This window comes from Triturus cristatus, chromosome 3_1, assembly GCF_964204655.1.
Source record: "Triturus cristatus chromosome 3_1, aTriCri1.1, whole genome shotgun sequence".
Taxonomy (NCBI): domain Eukaryota; kingdom Metazoa; phylum Chordata; class Amphibia; order Caudata; family Salamandridae; genus Triturus; species Triturus cristatus.
Genome location: NC_140583.1, coordinates 246,302,053 through 246,321,784, shown reverse-complemented (window position 1 = coordinate 246,321,784; position 19,732 = coordinate 246,302,053). Strand labels below are relative to the sequence as shown.

The following is a 19,732-nucleotide window of genomic DNA, read 5'->3' as shown; positions in this document are numbered from 1 at the left end:
GAGTCTTATGAGAACAATGTTGTGATTCCAAACTGGGAAGGACAACTCATTAGTGGTATTACTCTTTTTAACACCTCCATGAAAGCTTTGATTACTGGAGCTTTGAACAGTGACAGATGTCACCTGTTCTGCAAATACGCAGCTAGTGCTGCAAGGTGTGAACACATCGATGTATAAGCTAGTCTAGTTTGCTGTAAGTGTAACTGGTAAGGGTTTGTATAGAAGCATCTAAAGGATTGGTTTTGTTATTGTTGCAGTATACAACAAATCTTTTCCACGTTGCTGCATAGCAAGCTCTGGTGGTAGGCCGTCTTGCTTCTTTTAGAATATTCATACAGTCTAGTGGTAAATTAAAATAACCAAACTCTATGACTTTAGCAGCGAAATTGCCAAGTTCAGTTCTTTGGGATTTGGATGTCTGATTTCTACATGGTTTGTGAGAGAAGACTGTAGGAAAGGTGCGGCTTTTGATGTGGAACTAGTGACAGCATTAACAAGGTGGTGTACCATGGCTGACAGGCCCATGTGGGAGCTACTAGAATTAGTGTGAGGGATGTTTGCCTGAGCTTCCGAACCGGACACGGAATGAGCGGGAGGTAGAAATGCATATGAAAATATCCCTGACCAGTTCATCCAGAGCATTGCCCTTTGAAGCAGGTGTGGGAACCTGGAGCCAAAGGTTGGACATTTTGCGTTTTTTGCTGTGGCGAACAGATCCATTAGTGGGAATCCCCATTGCTGAGAGTAGGGAAGGAGAACTTGGGGATGAAGTTCCCACTCGTGAATTTGCTGTCTCCTTCTCAGCTGAGAAGGTCGGCAATTTGATTGTTTACTCATGGGAGGTGTTTTGCAGGGAGATGAATATTGTAATGGAACGCACAATTCCGAATGGCTTGATCGAGTTTCGACAGTTGGTGAGAGTGTTCCTCCCTGCTTTTGCACGTAATACATTGCTGTCATATTGTCTGTTTGGACTAGGACAGTTTTGAGTTTGAAAAGCTTTGAGAGCTAGAAAAACTGCTAGGAGCTCTAGATAGTTGATGCGGAGACTTTCGTGTTCGTTGCTCCTCAGGCCTTGTATTGTGTAATCTTGGAGATAATCACCCCAACCTGTGAGAGATGAGTCTGCTGTGAGCATGATCTGTGGAATAGGGTCTATAAAAGGCTGTCCTTTTGACAAGTTTTGTAGGTTTTACCACTGCAGAGAGCGATAGGTACGGCCATCTACCAACACTAGATCGGCTAATTGACCCTGTGACTGATTCCACTGCTGTGCCAAGTAGTGGACACATATGAAGTTTTGCTGCAAGATGCCATCATTCCCAGCAGTTGCACGAATACTCTGGCTTGTAAGGCTTGGTTGGGCTGAAACTATAGTATAAGAGCCTGAATATTGTGAATTATGGCTACATTGGGAGAGGCTAGAGCTTTGACTGTGTCCAGAGTGGCTCCTAGGTAAGACTGCATCTGTGACGGATGCAGGTGAGATTTTTGTGCATTGACCATGCATCCTAGTTGTTGAAATAGGTCTATTGTGATTTGTGTGTGTTGTAGGCAATTTTGGTAAGTGCTCGCTTTGATGAGCCAGTTGTCCAGATAGGGGTAGACCTGAATATGCGGTCTTCTGAGATGGGCCGCGACTACAGCCAAACATTTGGTAAATACTCTGGGCGCTGTAGTCACCCTGAAGAGAAGTACTTTGAATTGGGAATGCTTGCCTGCTATCACAAATCTGAGGTATTTGCGATGAGCCGGATGAATTGGCACATGAAAATATGCGTCTTTTAAGTCTAGAGTAGACATAAAATCTGCCTTCTGAAAAAGTGGAAGTACCTGTTGAAGGGTCACCATGTGAAAGTGTTCTGATAGTATATAATGGTTTAACTCTCTGAGATACAGTATAGGTCTTGGGGAACCGTCCATTTTGATTATTTCAAAATACAGAGAATAAACCCTTGAGCGCTGGTAATGTGTGTGAACTGGCTCCATAGCTTCTTTTAGTACGAGACTGCACTTCCTGTTTGAACAATTGTAGGTGTTCTGGAGACAATTCGCGAGGTCGGGTGGAATGTTTGGAGGATTGCTGGTAAGCACCAGGCAATAACCCTGTTGGATAATTCCAATCCCCCATTTGTCTGTTACAGACTGCCAAATAGGGAGAAATTGTTGAAGTCTTCCCCCAACAGATGTGGTGTAATCGCGGGGAAGTGTGGACAAATCACTGCTTTGTAGGGGAAGGGGAGTTACGGGATGTGTTGCATTTAGCCCTACCTTTGAAGTGGTTTCCTCTATACCCTCCTCGAAAAAACCTCTTGAGGGGAAGGACTGGTTGTTACCTTTGTAGGTAGATATACTCTGGTCTGAGGATGTGGTTTCGGACCCCCCCCCCCTCGGTAAAAAACGACAAAAAGAGCCTTTGTTTGAAGGAGACTGTAGGGGTCCAATGGACTTGGCCACATCAGTGTCTTTTTTTCATTTTTCCCGATGCCAGATCTACTTCAGGACCAATAAGATGTTTCTTGTCAAATGGTGTGTTAAGAATGAATTGTTGGACCTTGTGCTTAAACCCAGAAATCCTTAACCAAGCAGGTCTCCTAAGCAAAATGCTAGCGTTGACCTTTCTAGACGCAGAATCAGCAGCATCTAGAGCACACCTTATGGAGGAATTTTAAATTAGCTTACACTCATTTACTAAATCCTATGCTTTAGCTTTATGCTAGTCTGGGAGATATTTGAGCAATTGCTCAATCTCATCTCAGTGTGCCCTGTCATACCTGGCTAAAAGGCCTTGAATATTTGCAATGCGCCATTAATTCTGAGCTTGAGCAGCTATGCGCTTGCCAGAAGCGTCTATTAACTTAGACTCCTTATCTGGTGGAGGAGCATCACCTGATGTTTGTGAATTAGCCCATTTACGAGTATTAGACACTACAAGTGAATCTGGTGGCAACTGGCCCTTGATAAATACTGGGTCTGTTGGGGAGGCTTTATACTTTTTGTCAACCCCAAGGAGTCAAGATGGGTGCTTACTTGGTCCTTAAAAATTTCGTCAGCATGCCTCATCATGCCTTTAAGCATAGGAAGTGTTTGTGATGACCTATGTGTGGATCTTAAGGTCTCAAACAAACAAATCTTCTTCTAATGATTCTTTGTGCAGTACAGATCCCAAACAAAAGAGACTATTTATTAACCCTGAGATTGGTCATATTCATATCAAGCTGCATCAGAAACATAAGCCTCCTGATGAGGACACTCCTTACAAGATTTCTTTGAAGAAGAAATCTGTTGCTACTAGTTCTTTTCATCCACCATACTCATCTTCCTCCACCACCTCCTACTCCACCTTCAAATCCTTTGCAAATTAAACCTCCGGATTCTTCACAATATCACGACGAGGACGGTGATAATGGTGGGTGAAAAGAACTGGTAGCAACAGATTTATTCTTCAAAGAAATCTTGTAAGGAGTGTTCTAATAAGCTAATAAGCTCCTGACCACTGCGTATACCAGCTATAATATAATCCTCCGACTAGCCCAGACCTTGAACAGTGCCACACCAGAGATCCTTATTAGCTCCTTGCACACCCTTCAGGTAGCTCCTTGGGAGGAAGGGTAGAGAAATCTAGGGAGTCATATACTCTGGGCGCTCTGTTTCAAAAAGCTACCCTTGTGCCACTTGAGCTGCTTTGCATGGATCATGCCCTACCCTTGGCCAATTTATTACCTCATTAAACTCCGCTTGTCGAACTGAAGTGGAAATGGCAGATCACAGACACAGACATCCAACCCCCTAATAAATGCCATTCGTGTGATTGGTAGCAGACAACAGCTCATCATGTGGTTCACAAGCGCAATAGGAATGAATATGCTACTTACCAGTATGCATCTGTTCTTGGCATGTAGGGCTGCTGACATTCATATCTGTGCGTAGATCGCCGCCTAGTGTTGGGTCCGGATGTTTGCACGTTGTTGTCCTGGAAGAGTCTTCGAAGTATCCTGAGATAGGTGACTCCTCCCCTGGACTACAGTGCGCATGGGCATCCTCTCCATCCTCAGATTGTTTTTCGCCATTGTGGCAGTGATGGAGTAGATACAGAAAGTGATGACCATGCTATACAGTAATTCTGAGAGCTGCAGCTGCTACAGGCGCCGGGGAGGAGGGTGGGCGATATGAATGTCAGCAGCCCTACATGCCAAGAACAGATGCATACTGGTAAGTAGCATATTCAGTTCGAGGCATGTGGGCTGCTGAATTCATATCTGTGCATAGAATACATAGCAGTACCTCCTATTAGCGGCGGCTACCAGTGCCAGCGGTCTGAAAAAGAGTTTTGAGAACAGCCTGTCCTACAGCTGTCTGCTGTTTTGAGTGTACATCTACACAGTAGTGTTTGGTAAATGTATGTATAGTGGACCATGTGGCTGCTCTACATATTTCCTGTAAAGGAATGTTTCCCAGGAAAGCCATGGACGCCCCTAACTTACGTGTTGAGTGGGCTCGTGGGGGAATCGTTAATGTGCGTTTAGCCTTTTGATAGCAAATTTGAATACATTTAACGATCCATCTGGCTATACCTGCTTTGGAAATGGCGTTGCCCTTGTGCTGTGGGGAAAAGGCAACGAAAAGTTGTTTTGTCTTCCTGAAGACCTTAGTTCTGTCTATATAGTACATGAGGGCTCTCTTTACATCTAGTGTATGGAGCATTCTCTCTGCTACATTCTGTGGATTTTGAAAGAAGACAGGCAGTTCAATAGTTTGATTCATGTGGAACTGCGATATTACTTTAGGCATGAATTTGGGGTTGGTACGTAGTACGACCCTGTTTGCGTGAACCTGTATGAATGGCTCTTGAATGGTTAGTGCCTGGAGTTCACTAACTCTTCTTAACGAAGTGATTGCCACTAGGAAAGCTACTTTCCAGGTGAGGAATTGAATCTCACATGAATGGAGAGGTTCGAAGGGTGGACCCATCAGTCGGGTGAGGACTAAGTTGAGGTTCCACACCGGTGCTGGTGGGTGTCTTGGGGGAATTACTCGTTTAAGTCCCTCCAAGAAAGCTTTGATTGCAGGCACTCTGAATAAAGAGAGGTGTTGCCTGTTCTGGAGATAGGCTGCTATTGCGGTTAAATGGATACGTATTGAGGTGTATGCCAGATTGCATTGGTATAGGTGTAAGAGGTAACAGATTATATTTTGAATGGATGCGTCTAGCGGGTTAATGTCATTGTTGTTGCAATAAATGACAAACCTCTTCCATTTAGCTGCATAGCAAGCTCTGGTAGTGGGTCTCCTGGCCTCCTTAATGATCTCCATACAGTCAGGTGGCAGGTTTAGGTAGCCAAACTCTAGGACTTCAGGAGCCAGATTTCCAGGTTCAGCTGTTGCGGATCTGGGTGCTGAATTTCTCCATGGTTCTGCGTCAAAAGCGCGGGTTTGATCCGCACTCTTTGATGCGGCACCACGGAAAGTTCCAGAAAGGTTGTGTACCATGGCTGGCGTGCCCATGTTGGAGCAACCAGGATGAGTGTCATTGAGTGCTGTCGCAGTTTGCGTGCCACCAGCGGTATCAATGGCGCTGGGGGAAAAGCGTATGCAAATCTGCCGGACCAGTTCATCCATATCGCATTGCCCTGCGACTGTGGATGTGGGAACCTGGCGGCAAAGCTTTGGCATTTTGCGTTTTCGCTTGTCGCGAATAGGTCTATCTCTGGATGACCCCACTGCTGGAAGTATGGTTGGAGTACTGATGGGTGTAACTCCCACTCGTGCATCTGGTGGCTGTGTCTGCTGAGCAGATCCGCCATCTGGTTGTCCTTGCCCGGGAGGTGTTCCGCCATGAGGAATATGTTCCTCTGAATGGCCCACTTCCACATGCTCTGAGCCAGATGAGACAACTGTGGAGAGTGTGTTCCTCCCTGCTTCTGTATGTAGTACATGGCAGTCATGTTGTCCGTCCGGATCAACACGACCTTGTTGCACAGATGTACTTTGAATGCCTTCATGGCTAGGAAGATTGCCAACAGTTCCAGAAGGTTGATGTGCATCTTCTTTTGTTGTTTTGTCCATAGTCCCTGCACTGTGTAATTGAGTACATGAGCTCCCCATCCCTGGAGAGACGCGTCCGCTGTCAGTGTGATTTGTGGAACAGGCTCTTGGAATGGTCGGCCCTTGCAAAGGTTTTGTGGATTCCACCAATGCAGAGAGTTGTATGCCCGACCGCTCACCAACACTAGGTCTTTTAATTGCCCGTGAGCCTGATTCCATTGACGTGCTAAGCACTCCTGAAGCGGGCGCATATGTAGTCTCGCGTGTGGGACTATGAAAATGCAGGAGGCCATCATGCCTATCAACTGCATGAACACTCGCGCAGGAAGGGAGTGTTGGGGTTTGAACTTGGAAATCAGCATTTGCATGCTGTTGATCCTCACTAAATTTGGCTGAGCTGTGGCTGCCAGAGTGTCTATGGTCGCACCTAGGTACTGTTGTACGTGTGCGGGTTGGAGATGTGATTTTGGGTAATTTAGTGAGAATCCCAGACTGTGAAGAAGCTGAATGGTGCAGGACATGTGGCTGGCACATTGTTGGGCTGACTTTGCCTGAACAAGCCAGTCGTCCAGGTAAGGGTAGACGTGAATGTGTTGTCTCCGTAGATGTGCAGCCACGGTAGCTAGGCACTTTGTGAAAACTCTGGGTGCTGTTGTCACTCCGAAGGGGAGGACTTTGAATTGATAGTGCTGTCCCTGAATGGTGAACCTGAGATATTTTCTGTGTGATGGATGTATGGGTATGTGGAAATACGCATCTTTGAGGTCTAGCGTGGCTAGGAAATCTCCCTGTCTGAGGAGCGAGAGAACCTGTTGCGGGGTGAGCATGTGAAAATGTTCTGAGAGAATGTATTGGTTGAGGGGTCTCAGGTCTAGGATAGGTCTGAGTGACCCGTCCTTTTTTGGTATTAAGAAGTACAGAGAGTACACCCCTGTTCCCTGCTGGTGTATGGGCACGACCTCTATTGCGCCTTTTTGCAGCATACTTAGCGCTTCCTGCTGTAATACCGCTAAGTACTCTGAGGACATAGGACGGTGCCTTGGCGGTATGGTGGGTGGAGTGGAGGTTAACTCGAGACAGTAACCGTGTTGGATAACATCTTTGACCCACCTGTCTGTGGTGATGGAATTCCACGTGGACAGGAACCGCTGGAGTCTCCCCCCCGACAGGTGTTATATGGTCGGGGGGAAGGGAGAGGGCGTCACTGTTTGTTCTTAGGGGAGGACCTGGTATTGCCGTAACCACGTCCTCTGCCTTTGGTGCTGGAGCCACGATATCCCCCTCGGGTGTTTTTATCGTAGGAACTCTGTGTGCTCCCTTTATTGTAGGTCTGCTGTGCTCCCTGTCCTCTACCTGCACCTCTATTTCCGGGGCGACGAAAGGAGCCACTACGAAATGTCTGCGTTTGCAGAGCCCCCATTGACTTCGCAGTGTCCGTGTCTTTTTTTATCTTTTCTAAGGTGGCGTCAACCTCCGGTCCAAATAAGTAGTCGGGGTTGACCGGTTGATTGAGGATGTTATTTTGGACCTCAGGTTTGAATCCAGAGATTCGTAACCAGGCGTGTCGTCTTAGCATGACGCTGGTGTTTATCGCCCGTGCAGCAGTGTCTGCAGCATCTAGTGCACACTTGATGGATGCGTTTGTGAGCAGTTGTCCCTCCCTGATGAGGAGCTCCGCTGCCTCTTTGTACTCGTCTGGCAGGTGTTGGAGTAGGGTCTCTAACGTGTCATAGTGTGAGCGGTCGTAGCGAGCTAGGAGGGCCTGTGTATTGGCGATGCGCCATATGTTCGCTGCCTGGGCTGCAATCCGTTTGCCGGAGGTCTCTAGAACCTTGGACTCTTTGTCCGGGGGAGGAGCATCACCAGTTGTCTGCGAGTGTGCCCGTTTGCGAGCATTGGCAACCACAATGGAGTCCAGAGGCAATTGGCTCCTAATGTACGTGAGGTCCCCAGGTGCGGGTATTTTTTCTCGATCCTGGGGTTTATTACCCGTGCCCTGGTGGTCTCTTTGAAAATGTCCTTTGCTGGCTTGAGGACACCTTTCAACATGGGAAGAGTTTTTACAGTCCTCTCGGAGGATGCGAAGGTGTCCACCAAGAAATCATCCTCGATAGTGTCTGAGTGGAGTTGCACTCCATGATTGGCTGCGGCCCGTTCGATGAGGGCGTTGAATGCAGCAGTGTCCTCTGTGGGGGACGTTTTTGCGCCATAAAGTTGTGTGTCCTGTGTATCCAGAGCGGCACCTGGCTCTACTGGGTCATCCCAGACCTGATCAGGGTCTTGCTGGCCCTCAGGGTCCATGTCTTCGGGGTAGGTGGTGTCGTCACCCATGTAGTCCTCCACTGCATCCGCATCGGAGTGCATTGGAGAGAATGATGGATCTGTGTAAGAGGTGTGGATGCGTTCATAAAGAACTGGTTCCGATTCCGCCGGCACTTTTTGTTTTAGCGGGATCCTATAAGAGTCCAAATCGTGCCCCGAAGTGATCTTCCGCTTTCGGAGCATAAGCCTGCCGGTGTCGGCGTCGATGAAGTGGGACGGCGATGTCCCAGTAGTCGAGTGTTCGGTAGATGGGGACCTTGTCTGGGTAACGCGGGTTCTGATTTCGAACATTTTTGGCGCCGTGGGCGGCGGCAAACCAAACGTAATGTTGGCCGGTGCCGAAGGTGCCTTCTGTGCCCGTTTCGGGTCGGAGCCCGACGATGTCTGGAGGGCTGCCTTTTCCCTGATGCGTTGCAAGGACGCTGCCACTTGTTGCACCTGGAACGCCGACGGTTCTTTGGCGCCGAGAGGTTCCGTCGAGGCAGGTGTGGACTTCTTCGAGGTCACCGGGTCATCGAGCCGAGGAGGGGTAGTAGCCGTCGATGAATGTACCTTAGTAGGCGCCTTGGAGGTGGATAGCGATGCGGTGGCCATCTTCACCTTGATGGCTGGTGACGATTGCTTCGGTGCCGGGGGCCTTGGCGCTTTGACAGTACCGATGGATTTTCTTTTCGGCTCGGTGCCGACATCGGCTGCAGCGAGTGCGGCACCGAAGTCCCTTTTGGTGCGGTCGGAGCCGACGGGTTTGGCTGGCGTCGAAGGTGTGGAGGTCCTCGAGCCGACCAGTGTTAGTTTCACTTTCGGTTTCTGTTGAACCGGTGCGATGATTGGTTTCGGTTTCGTGGTAGGGAAACCAGTCTTTTTAGGTAACAATGGCTCTCGCTGAACGTCCGTGGCCGGGCCAGAGGGCGGGGCCGAGGGACTGTGGGATTGGTCTTGGGTAAGGCCCGAAGGCGATCCCTCGACCGGAGCCGTCGACTGACTCACTGGGATATCCTCCATTTGGACGGGTAGGCCTTGCTCCTCGCCGGAGCTACCTTCTTCGGCCCCTAAGGCCTCGTCGTAGTCTCCTACCTCATCGTCGGCTTCTTCCCTGTGAAAAAGCTCTTCATCGACATCTTCCGATCGGGAGCCGTGTTCGGAAGTAGGGCTGGAGGGTATATTTTCCACGCTTTTGACATCTTCGTCCTCGGTGCTGAAGATGTTGGTCGGGGCCGGTGCCGCTTGCTGCGCTTCAAGTCTCGCGGCTCTTCGATTCCGTAGGGTCTTCTTGGATCGGAATCGGGCACAGGCCATGCATTTCGATTCGTCATGATCCGGTGAGAGGCATTTGTTACACGTCGATGGGGGTATTTGGCGTGGCAAACAGGACACCGCTTGAATGGGGTCCTCGATTCCATCGTCGAAGTTCGGTCGATGGTCGGATTTAATGGATCCGAAAAGTTGTTAAAAGCGCTAAACTAGCCTGTAAACTGTCGATACCGATCGGGAACAGTACCGTCGAAAACTAAAGGCCTTTTGGCCTGAAACGAGATTTTCCTAACTTGAGTCAAGATAAGCACATCCGAACCCAATGGCGGAAAAAAACAATCTGAGGATGGAGAGGATGCCCATGCGCACTGTAGGGGAGGAGTCACCTATCTCAGGATACTTTGAAGACTCTTCCAGGACAACAACGTGCAAACATCCGGACCCAACACTAGGCGGCGATCTATGCACAGATATGAATTCAGCAGCCCACATGCCTCGAACCGGGACATTAGTCGTGCTCCGACACAGAAAGAGGGGGACAGGGCCCTTGTGTACCTGCGTAAAGTTTTTCGCAACGCCAAATTCCAATATATCGAGCACAACATCTTACATAGAGCGTACCTCAGGCCTACGCGCTTGAATAGAATATAAGGCAGTGTATCAACGTACCCTAGATGTGGCTCCCAAGATGCGGACATGGAGCATATGTTCTGGACTTGTCCAGAAACTCAATCGATGTGGAAGGTGATCATGGATGCCTTGACAACCGTCACAGGAAGGGAGTACTTGTGTATTATGGAGTCAGGCTTGCTGGGGTTATATAGGCATAAAAAGGAGGGGGGTGCCATTAATCGATTTATAGACCTGGCCAGACTCCTAGCCATTACCATGAAGTAGAAGGATACCCACCTTCCCGGTATACCCTATTGGATTGCAGTAACGCAGAAGTAGATTAAGGCCAAATTGGTGGCGCTCTGTAGAGAGGAGGCTAGAGGCCTCCACAAGGTCTCCTTCGCGCTAGAATGAGTTACACTCCTACATGAGCTGCAGGTACTCTTTCAAGAGCTTAGGGATGACGTGTTAGATGAGGGGGATCATGACCGCCTAACACATACTTCACCAAGCCACAATAGTCGCCTAGTACTCCCTTCCTCTCATCCCCCCCCCCTTATTGTTCCTAAGCTCATAACCCGCCTTACTGAACCTTGGTCCGTATGAAATGTCGGACCTTCTACTGGCATGTAGGAGGGGCTACACGTCTTTGCCTAACAGATGATTAAAGTTGGATCCCATGGCTGTTATCAACCAGTGCCGAACAAATTATATATCACACGTGCAGAGATCTTGTCAGTTTGTAATGGTTATGACCCGTCAGTTGACCTTGTTTCACACATTATTTGTTGATTATATAAAGATGAACTAATATCTCATGACGTAATAACCACCATTGTCTGTAGTATATTGACCCCATGGGAACATGTAATCCGTTGTTGATTCCACTATTATGCTGTACTGGTTGTAATACCGACTTTGCTAATTTAAAAAACATCAATACAATTGGATAAAAACCACAACGAAAAAAAGAGTCCTCATTATTTGCTGTATAGGTTCTTTGCACTTGTTGGAAAGACTGCTCTAACTAACCAGTTATCTAGGTAAGGGTAGACTGGTAAGCCTTATCTTCTTCCCTTCGCGCTGATTTTATCCCGAATGCCAGCACTTTACTGATAGCGAGTCCTGTTCACCACAAACCTCAGGTATGTTTTGTGCTTTGCATTCATTGGGATGTGCAAGTAGGTGTTTTTGGTCTATAGTTGCCATGTAATCTCCTTTTTGCAATTGTGGGATGACTTCCTGTAAAGTTGTCATTTTGAATCTTTGAGTCCTTCTAAACTTGTTTATGACTAGGAGGTCTAGAATTCGTTGCCGAGCCCCATCTACCTTTGTTATTAGGGAGTTTGAGTAATTTCCTTTCCGGGTCTCTGCTCTGGGCACCTTTTCAATTGCGCTTTTTTACAGCAACTCCTACCTCCTTGAGCAGAAATATTTCTTTCCTTCAATTGACCACCTTTTTTGGTCCCTTAGCTGGTGGTATTCTTTCCCAGTCTATGAAATATCCAAACTCTATGATGTTTAAGATCCACTTGTCTGATGTTATCTTACTCCACTTCTGAAGGATGCTATGATTCTGCCTCCCACTGATGTTGTGTGAGAGGCTGTGTGTTTTTCTGAAGTCATTTGTTGGCAGGGGTTGCACCTTTCCAGGGAGCCTGTCCTCCTACCAGTGCTCTCTCTCGAAAGGACTGCCATCCCTGCTTTTGGCACTGCCAGTGCTGGAGAAGACTTGCTACTTCCCTGGAAGGCCTCATGTGATGTGCCTGTTTGGAAGCAGTCTCGTTCCACAGGTCGGCGTGTTGGCATTGCCCCTTTCCGTATATTTCCTTGGAGCTGCAACGCTCCCTTTGGTTTCGCAGTCTCATCTTTTTTGAGCTGGTTTAGTGTCCTGGATCATGCTCCAGAACAACTGTTCTCGAGTGAACGGAGTTTTTAAGATGTTTGCTAATACAGCTTGAAGCCTGAAATTCTTAGCCAAGAAGGACGGCATAGTATGATCCCTATCATTATTTTCCCGCTAGCTGTGTCTGCTGCATCCAGTGCTGATTTCAGACATATTGGCAATATTTATGCCCCCTTCTGCCAAGTGTACAGCTCTTTTTGTATTGTTGTGGCTGGAGCTTCATCAGCTCCATTTCCTCCCAGTGTTGGTAGGCAGGTCTTTTCTGGAGGGCATTGGAATGTGTGATGCGCCATTGATTGGCTGCGCAGTGTTTGAACTTCCTGCCCTTGAGGTCCAACCTTTTGCTCTCCTTGTCAGGAGGTGAGCCAGAGGGCATTATTGAATCAGCCGAAAATGTTTCCTTGATGCAAGCTGGGTTTTTAGATGAATAGTTATATTTCTTTTCTGCCCTTGAGTGATTGCTCTACAAGTGGCAGGTTCCTTGAATGCCTTGCTTCCTCAGTCCAGGAAAATAGGTACCATCGGAAAGAATTGGTTCCTTGCTTGGGATGGCAAGAGTGTTTCCAGCAGGAAACAAGACTGTGGCCTTTCCTCCTCCAGCTGCGCTCCATACTTGTCCTCAGCCTTCTTGATCACCTGGTAATACATCCCAATGTCATCCGAAGGCGAAGGACTCGACGGACAGCAGTCTCCCCCTTCCTCTTCCAGTCTCCAGCTCCTGCATATTCACATTCTTCAGAGCCTTGAAAATTGCTGAGACCGTCTTGCTCTAGTTTTTCATAGAGGGTCTCTTCTTCCTCCTCCTGTGGTTCAGGTGTTAAAAGAAATTAGATTTCTTTTGACATCCTTCTCGCCCTGGTCCTTTGGCTTTAAAGTCTTTTGCTGGAACTTGAAATCCTCTTAAGGAATTGTTAAAGTATTTCTTCTTTTGAAGTAACGCAGCCATTTCAGCCTTAATGTCTCTCTTCCTCCTCTCTATTTTTGTCGAGTGTTCTTTAGTATCAAGGTTCGACATAGATTTCCTCTTCGATGCAAAAGATTCCTTCAACAACGTATCGGTCGACAAGCTTTGATGCTCGTCTCAAGATCTCTCCTTTTTCGCAATAGACACGTCTCTGCCCCGTTCGTCTTTCAGTGACTGGGTCTTGTCTAGAGACTTTCTCCCTGTGGTGTCCCTTTTGAGGGTTCCGAGGGGCAGTTTGTCTCGGGGTCTGCATACGATCGGCAAGTGTTTCAATAATGAGGCTCCCTTTCAACGCAATTGAGTCTGATCTTCGAGACTCATGTAATTCTTTTGGGGTCGAGGTCTCTTACCGCTGGTCTCTTGTCCTTCTTGGTTGCCTGGCCTTTGACCTAGACGATTCTCTGGGCGGCATTAGATTTTTCTCATGCGTCAACTTCTGCAACGTTTTCCTCCTCGTCGCTCGACAGACCTAATTCTCTTGGGGATGAAGTTGGTTTGTGTCCCTTCATAGTGTAATGTGACTGTCTCTGCTTCTACCTCACCCTCAGCGTCTTTGAATTTCATCTGGCAAAAGTGTTGCAGCTGTTGGTTTGATGGGCAATGGGCAGGCAGAGGTTGCAGACTGGGTGATGGTCCTTCTGCGAGTATTTGTGGTGGCAATTCGGGCAGAATTGGAATGAAATCTTCTCCATTAGGCTGCACAGGAAGCCCTCTGTCCTGGCATTCTATAAATCGTTGTGGAAATAGTCTCCTTCCCCTCTAGGATTTCCCTCTGGTACCTCCTAGTCGGATGTCCCTCTCCGAATTTGGTATAATCCTTCAACAAACTTCTTCTCAAACCTTTTCATCCTTGTGGTGGAGAGCCTTCAGCAAAGCATCCAGACCGAACGATGGAAAAAAGAATGGTGACCAAAGATGGGAGCTTCCAGGGAACGGCATACAATGTCACAGGAAGCACCAAATTGTGGATCCATTGATGCTTAACAAAAGCAAAAAGTAGAAGGACTACAAAAATAGGAGAATTCAGGACCCAATCACTAGATGGTGGAATAATGTGCAGCAAGTGAACCCAGAAAAGAGTCACGCTGCAAAACAGGATCCCATTTTCCAGTCCACTGCCCACACCACTCAGTGTTGCCTTACTGCTTTGCCACCATCTGGCATTTCATAGAAAAAAAATGGAATTGAGTTGTCGAGCTCCTAGCATATTGTTTGCATGGACAGCCATCCTCTCGAAGAGGGGTTCCTTAAGACAGGCTACAGATTACAGAATGTGCATGGGCAGTGGGTTAAGGATCACTTGGCTTAAATCCCGGTCAGATGGGAGCAACCAATGAATACATCTCCACTCTCTCCGGCAAGGTAAGTCAAACATTTGAAATCGTTTCACAACATACTCTTTCTACCTTTTACGGAGGCAAACACTCTCCCCCATTTAAGGAAATAAACTCCCTTTAGTGGATAAAACATGCTGCTGGAGCTTACCCAATACCTTACTAGGATAGAAGAGAGAGGCACTAAGACAAAGAACAGTTCTGAAAGAGTGACATTGGGAAGGAACTAGAAAGGTACTGCACTTTATACATGCTGCACATAACAAAAACTCACATGTACCTGAAGACATTTTCTGATGTGTGTGCAATATGGAGTTTAATAAGGCATTTGTACCCACCCTCACCTACAAGATTTATATTTTTGACGCTGAACGGAGTTCCACACGTGCACTTGGATCCTTAGAAAGGAATACACCGCAAACCAAGGAATTTTCAAAGGGGGTTTATTGTCCTCATAAACCCAACGTGACGCGTTTCACCCTCTGGGGGTTTGCTCACACACCATTGTGCACAACGCTCGACAGTTACATACTATTCCGATATCACCATAGCCATCGAAATGGGACTTACAGGGGCATCTGTGGGCGCCATGTTGGAGTGGGACAATTGTATACAGTTAATCACAAATGACAATCTCTACGATATGATTACGTTTCGGGATGTAACTGATTAGTTGTGGTACATATTCATTAGCACCACCTTTTGCATGGATATATTACACTTGCATGGATATATTACACAAGATTAGCATATCCGGACAAAGTCATCACAAACCTGTTTTGATATACCTGTGTCACTCGTTAAACACAATTTGAAATGACAATATCGACCTTGCTAGTGGTCCTATTTCAAAGATTTGGCCATTGAAAATGTAATATATATATATATATATATACACACATATACATATATATATACACACATATACATATATATATACACACATATACATATATATATACACACATATACATATATATATATACACACATATACATATATATATATATATATATATACACACACACACACACACACACACACACACATATATATATATATATATATACACATATCGCGCTCTCTCTCTCTCTCTCTCTCTCTCCCCAGATAGAATGTTTGTGAATTAAGACAAAAATACCAGCGAGCATTCATAGTAATCAGAGCAGTTATCTGCTCAAGAGCATTCTTCTTCTATATGATGAACATACCTCAAGAGAATGGCAATTCTCAGTCACGTACTTCCCATCTGATGTGGTCTCATCCCAGATAAGTTTTCCTTTGTGAAAGTACTTTTGTTTTCTAGTGGTTGGGAAAAAAGTGAGCATTTGTTAATAAGTAATACCTAAAAACAAAGCATGCATTTTATAAAAAGAAAGCAGACATTTCATGCTTCTGCAACGTTTTTTCACCTCTTTAAATTATTTCTACCCTTTTTGGACCATATTTGACAGAGCAGGACCAACTGCATAGAGAGGAAAAATCATTACAAAATGTTTACAAAAACCCACCTCATTGTTAATCAAGTACAGTTCGATTTTTCTGCACCACAGGATGTACGTTAGTCTAAATTTAAAAGGCAGTAAATGGTTACACTGGATGGAACCACATATTTTTTCTTCTGACAAAGTCAACACCATGCTGCTTTTACTGTGTTAGCTGCCTACAATACTGTCAACAATTGCATCCTGGTTGACGGTCTTATGGCTGCAAGTTCTGCCCTTCAATTATTTTGATCCTTTCTGGCTGATTGGTTTCAAGTCATCCTTATGCCTCCCTATCGCTCGTTTCCGCTTTTCAAGAATACCTGCTGCAGGTGGAGTTCCCCCAGCGCTAGTGGTATGACGGATTCTGTTTAACCTTTATGTGCAGCCCTTTATGGAACTAAGTTGTACCTTTGGTTTTAAGGTACAAGAACTTTGATGAGACAGTTACTTTCCTCATGATAAATTGGGATAATGTATGGTGATAGGCAAAGAATGTGATATTCAAAGAATTGTGTTGGACTGATGACTACTGTGAGCTGGACTGGCTAGTCCAGGTGACTCCAACCCGTCGACCGTGAGCTAGTGGTCAGCTCTCCAACCTTATCGGAGGCGCTCACGACCTTGTAGCGTCACTAACAAAGCCAGGTCATGCCTACAACAAAATAACACTGTCGTTTACATTTTGCATATTTATATTGCATCTTTTATCTGTAACTCCATTTGTGTGTGAATTAGCGCTTACGCCCTCTCCATGCCAGCAGCTATCGGGTCAGCTGAGGGAGAGCGGGTTACGCATTTCAAAATCCTGTCATCACGAGGGAGTGCGCCTCCTATCTGGTGCTGCCTAGAACCGCGCTCAGGGACACTTTGTGACCGTGCCTGCTACCTTCAAGCTCGGATGGGCTCTGGCTTGCAAATAGGCCTGAGTGGCAGCAAGCAGCAGCATAGCACCGGAATCTAGAAACAGGCCCAAGACTGTGGCTATTGGCAACGCCGGGCTCAGAGCCTAGAGCCGGGCTGAAGCAGAGAGCTGGGAAACAAATCTCTAAAGATGCCTAGCACCAGGGCCCTGCAAGTGGCCGGACTCCACTTTTTGACACAGTGTGGGGCTATGATATTTGGAGGACCAGCTTCATGGAGGGAATTTAAAACAATAAATACAAAAAGAATGCACGTGTGTTTAATGTGTTGGCTGAGATAACAGGATGGATGCGAGAACCAAAGCACCAAATGTTTAAGGCGCATGTGGCACGTCTCGGGACAGTGCAAGGCCCTCACAATTAGTGTATCGCTATCCACTATAATTAGTGTCATGTCAGAAGATCGCCATGAATGGCAATTTTACGTGGCTGTTTAAGTTTTCACGTTCTACATTGGTAGAAGTATGCAGAGAGAAACAAAATTGTCCTTCAGAAAAAAACACACGTATAATTTCACTGAAAAGTAAATGCCAGGAAATTGAAAATGCATATAAGTGAAACCAAATCCACTATACAAAACACAACATGAATACGGCTCTTTTTGAAAGGGGACTCTGAGGTGTGCTCTTGCTGTTACTGCTGCTGTAGGGATGTCTCATTAAGTGCCACTCAGCAGAACGTATTTGCAGTGAGATTAGACTGGAAATGGGCATAGTTTTGTGGACCCTCACATAAGGGTGTTTTGCGTGTGAAATAAGGGAGTATTTCACCATTCTACCAAGTGGCAAACACATTGGACAGTGGCAAAGTACCATAAGTTATTGCTCAATAAGAAACGCTGGAACAAATAGTTTTTTTTTTAAAGAGAAACAGGTCCCATTTATGTAATTTACAAGTTATAGATCGAGTCTAGCTCGCCCCTCCTAAATTAGTACAAATGGGATGACTACTAGAGGTTACCCATGTATCCTGCAGCTCCTAGTGTATGTTTGAAAAGTTGGCACTCGCCCTACATTCTCTGCAACTACAGTAATAAAAATGTAACTTTTTCAACTCGTGGACCTAGATTCCTGTTCCTCTTCAACCAGGAATAAAGACCCTCTCGCCAGCACTCCTCATTCCTGAGACAATTTACTTTCATAAGATCGTCTGACTTTATCTCAGGTTATCATTCAAATGCTGAGGGGTCCGGCACGCCCCTGGAGTATTCCGTAATCCTCAGTAACGGAGTATTGAGATACTGCCAAGTCTGTGCTGTGGTAATGCACACAGCGATGGTAGGCGGCTGTGTGCTAAGTAGCCAGTGTTCCAAGGGCTCCAATGCAAGAATGGAAATGCACCTCCTAGCTGCTGTTTGAATTATAAAATGAAGCAGTATTCAGGGTTCAGTGGGCCCTTTAGACCTTTGAGCCCGGTACCACTGCTCCTGCTGCAACAATGGAAGCTATGCACCTGCGCAAAGGAACAGTGTAGCACATGAACATCAGGGGAGTATTTTTTAGGGGGGTGGAGGGGTTCTGCCTAAAGCACATTACCAAGGATAATGTGGCCAATAGCTTTCATCATTGACTTTTAAAGCACCCAGAAGACCCCTGCATGCGCGCACATATAACTGCAGCAGCGAGGCAATGCTTGAGGTGCCCGTTTTTGGTAGCTCCGAATGATTTCCACTGATCAGGAGTAGCTCTCACTACACAAAAGGTTGGAGTCCGCTGGGTTAGACACTAAGCTGTTTGGATAAAGCTAAACAATCTAGGTTTCAAAACGGTTAGGGAGATCTCACTGGATGCCTGTGTATAACAATTCTAGGCTGTCTGTATTCTTGTGCGCTTTCTGGATCTTTTATTTTAATCTAAAGAATATTTCAACTTCTATTTTTCCCTGCGTGCATGTTACTTCCATAAATACAAGCATTCCTTTGTCTTTGGGCTAGAGCAACACCCGACTCCTACTTTTCAGTTCTGCAGACCTATGTTTGCAGGTGGTCTCTGTCAGGAAGCCACTGTTCACTTTCAGGATTCCCTGCATTAAATCTCAAAGAGTTTAAGATGGTTACCAAGTGACCCTTATTCTCAGACTGAAAAAGGCATTTCACATAGCATTCGCAGTCAGTTACTATTTCATGTAGCGTTTCATATCATGTTAGTGTCATTTACATTCACTGTAAATAAAAGGTGTTACTGTTGCTCAATTTCATAATTGGTTGACCCTGTAATGATTGGAGGCTGATATGACCCTGCTGGGATTAAGCTTGTTACCTCTAGATCACAGATGTCAGCAGCAAGCATTTAACTACTGAAAAACCTTGCGGGCCATGAAATTCCTCTATGCACTTTGTCCCTTTAAAGAGCATGCTTGAAATGTTAGGAGAAACTCAAAACAGCATGCTGTTGCAAAATGTCTTAAGTGTATAAAATCTGTTCAGTAGTGGCCAGCTACAGAATCTGTTTTGGATGCAAGGTAGAACTTTGATACGAAATAAAAAGGAGCAGAGACATGTCGATTTCAGACAGGACAACAATGCTATTTTCATTCTAGCCCGCATACGACTGGAATAAGATTTTGAATTCTGAAGATAGTAAACACTTTGGTTAGTTCTAATTTGCGGGGGCAGAGGATTAGTACCTGTCTGGATATCACAAGAAGAACTGATACATGACAAACAGATGTTTTACCAGAGAATGGGCCCGGTTGCTTTTTTTTTTTTTAGACTTAGGACAGGCCATTTCGTTTTGACCTGCTTAGAAACTTAGATGTTGCACTGACCATGAGGAGCAGGATTATTTCCAAGAGGGAGTCCAGAAAAAGATATAGTTTCCTAATAGCTCTTTTCTATTAACTACCTCAGTGGAGAATTCAAAAAAGGGTGCTGAAGGTTAGGCCCACTTCCT

At 46.1% G+C, this 19,732-nt stretch overlaps 1 protein-coding gene across 2 annotated transcripts in view; it reads right to left on the bottom strand.

Annotated features, from left to right (window-relative positions):
• The window catches only part of CLK3 (CDC like kinase 3), a 272,328-nt gene that overhangs the window by 33,816 nt on the left and 218,780 nt on the right, over positions 1-19,732 (bottom strand). For both annotated transcript variants that reach the window (XM_085643786.1, XM_085643787.1), the window contains exon 12: positions 15,646-15,736. In XM_085643786.1, coding sequence (XP_085499912.1) covers positions 15,646-15,736 — 91 coding nt within the window. The remainder of the gene's footprint in view (positions 1-15,645; positions 15,737-19,732) is intronic.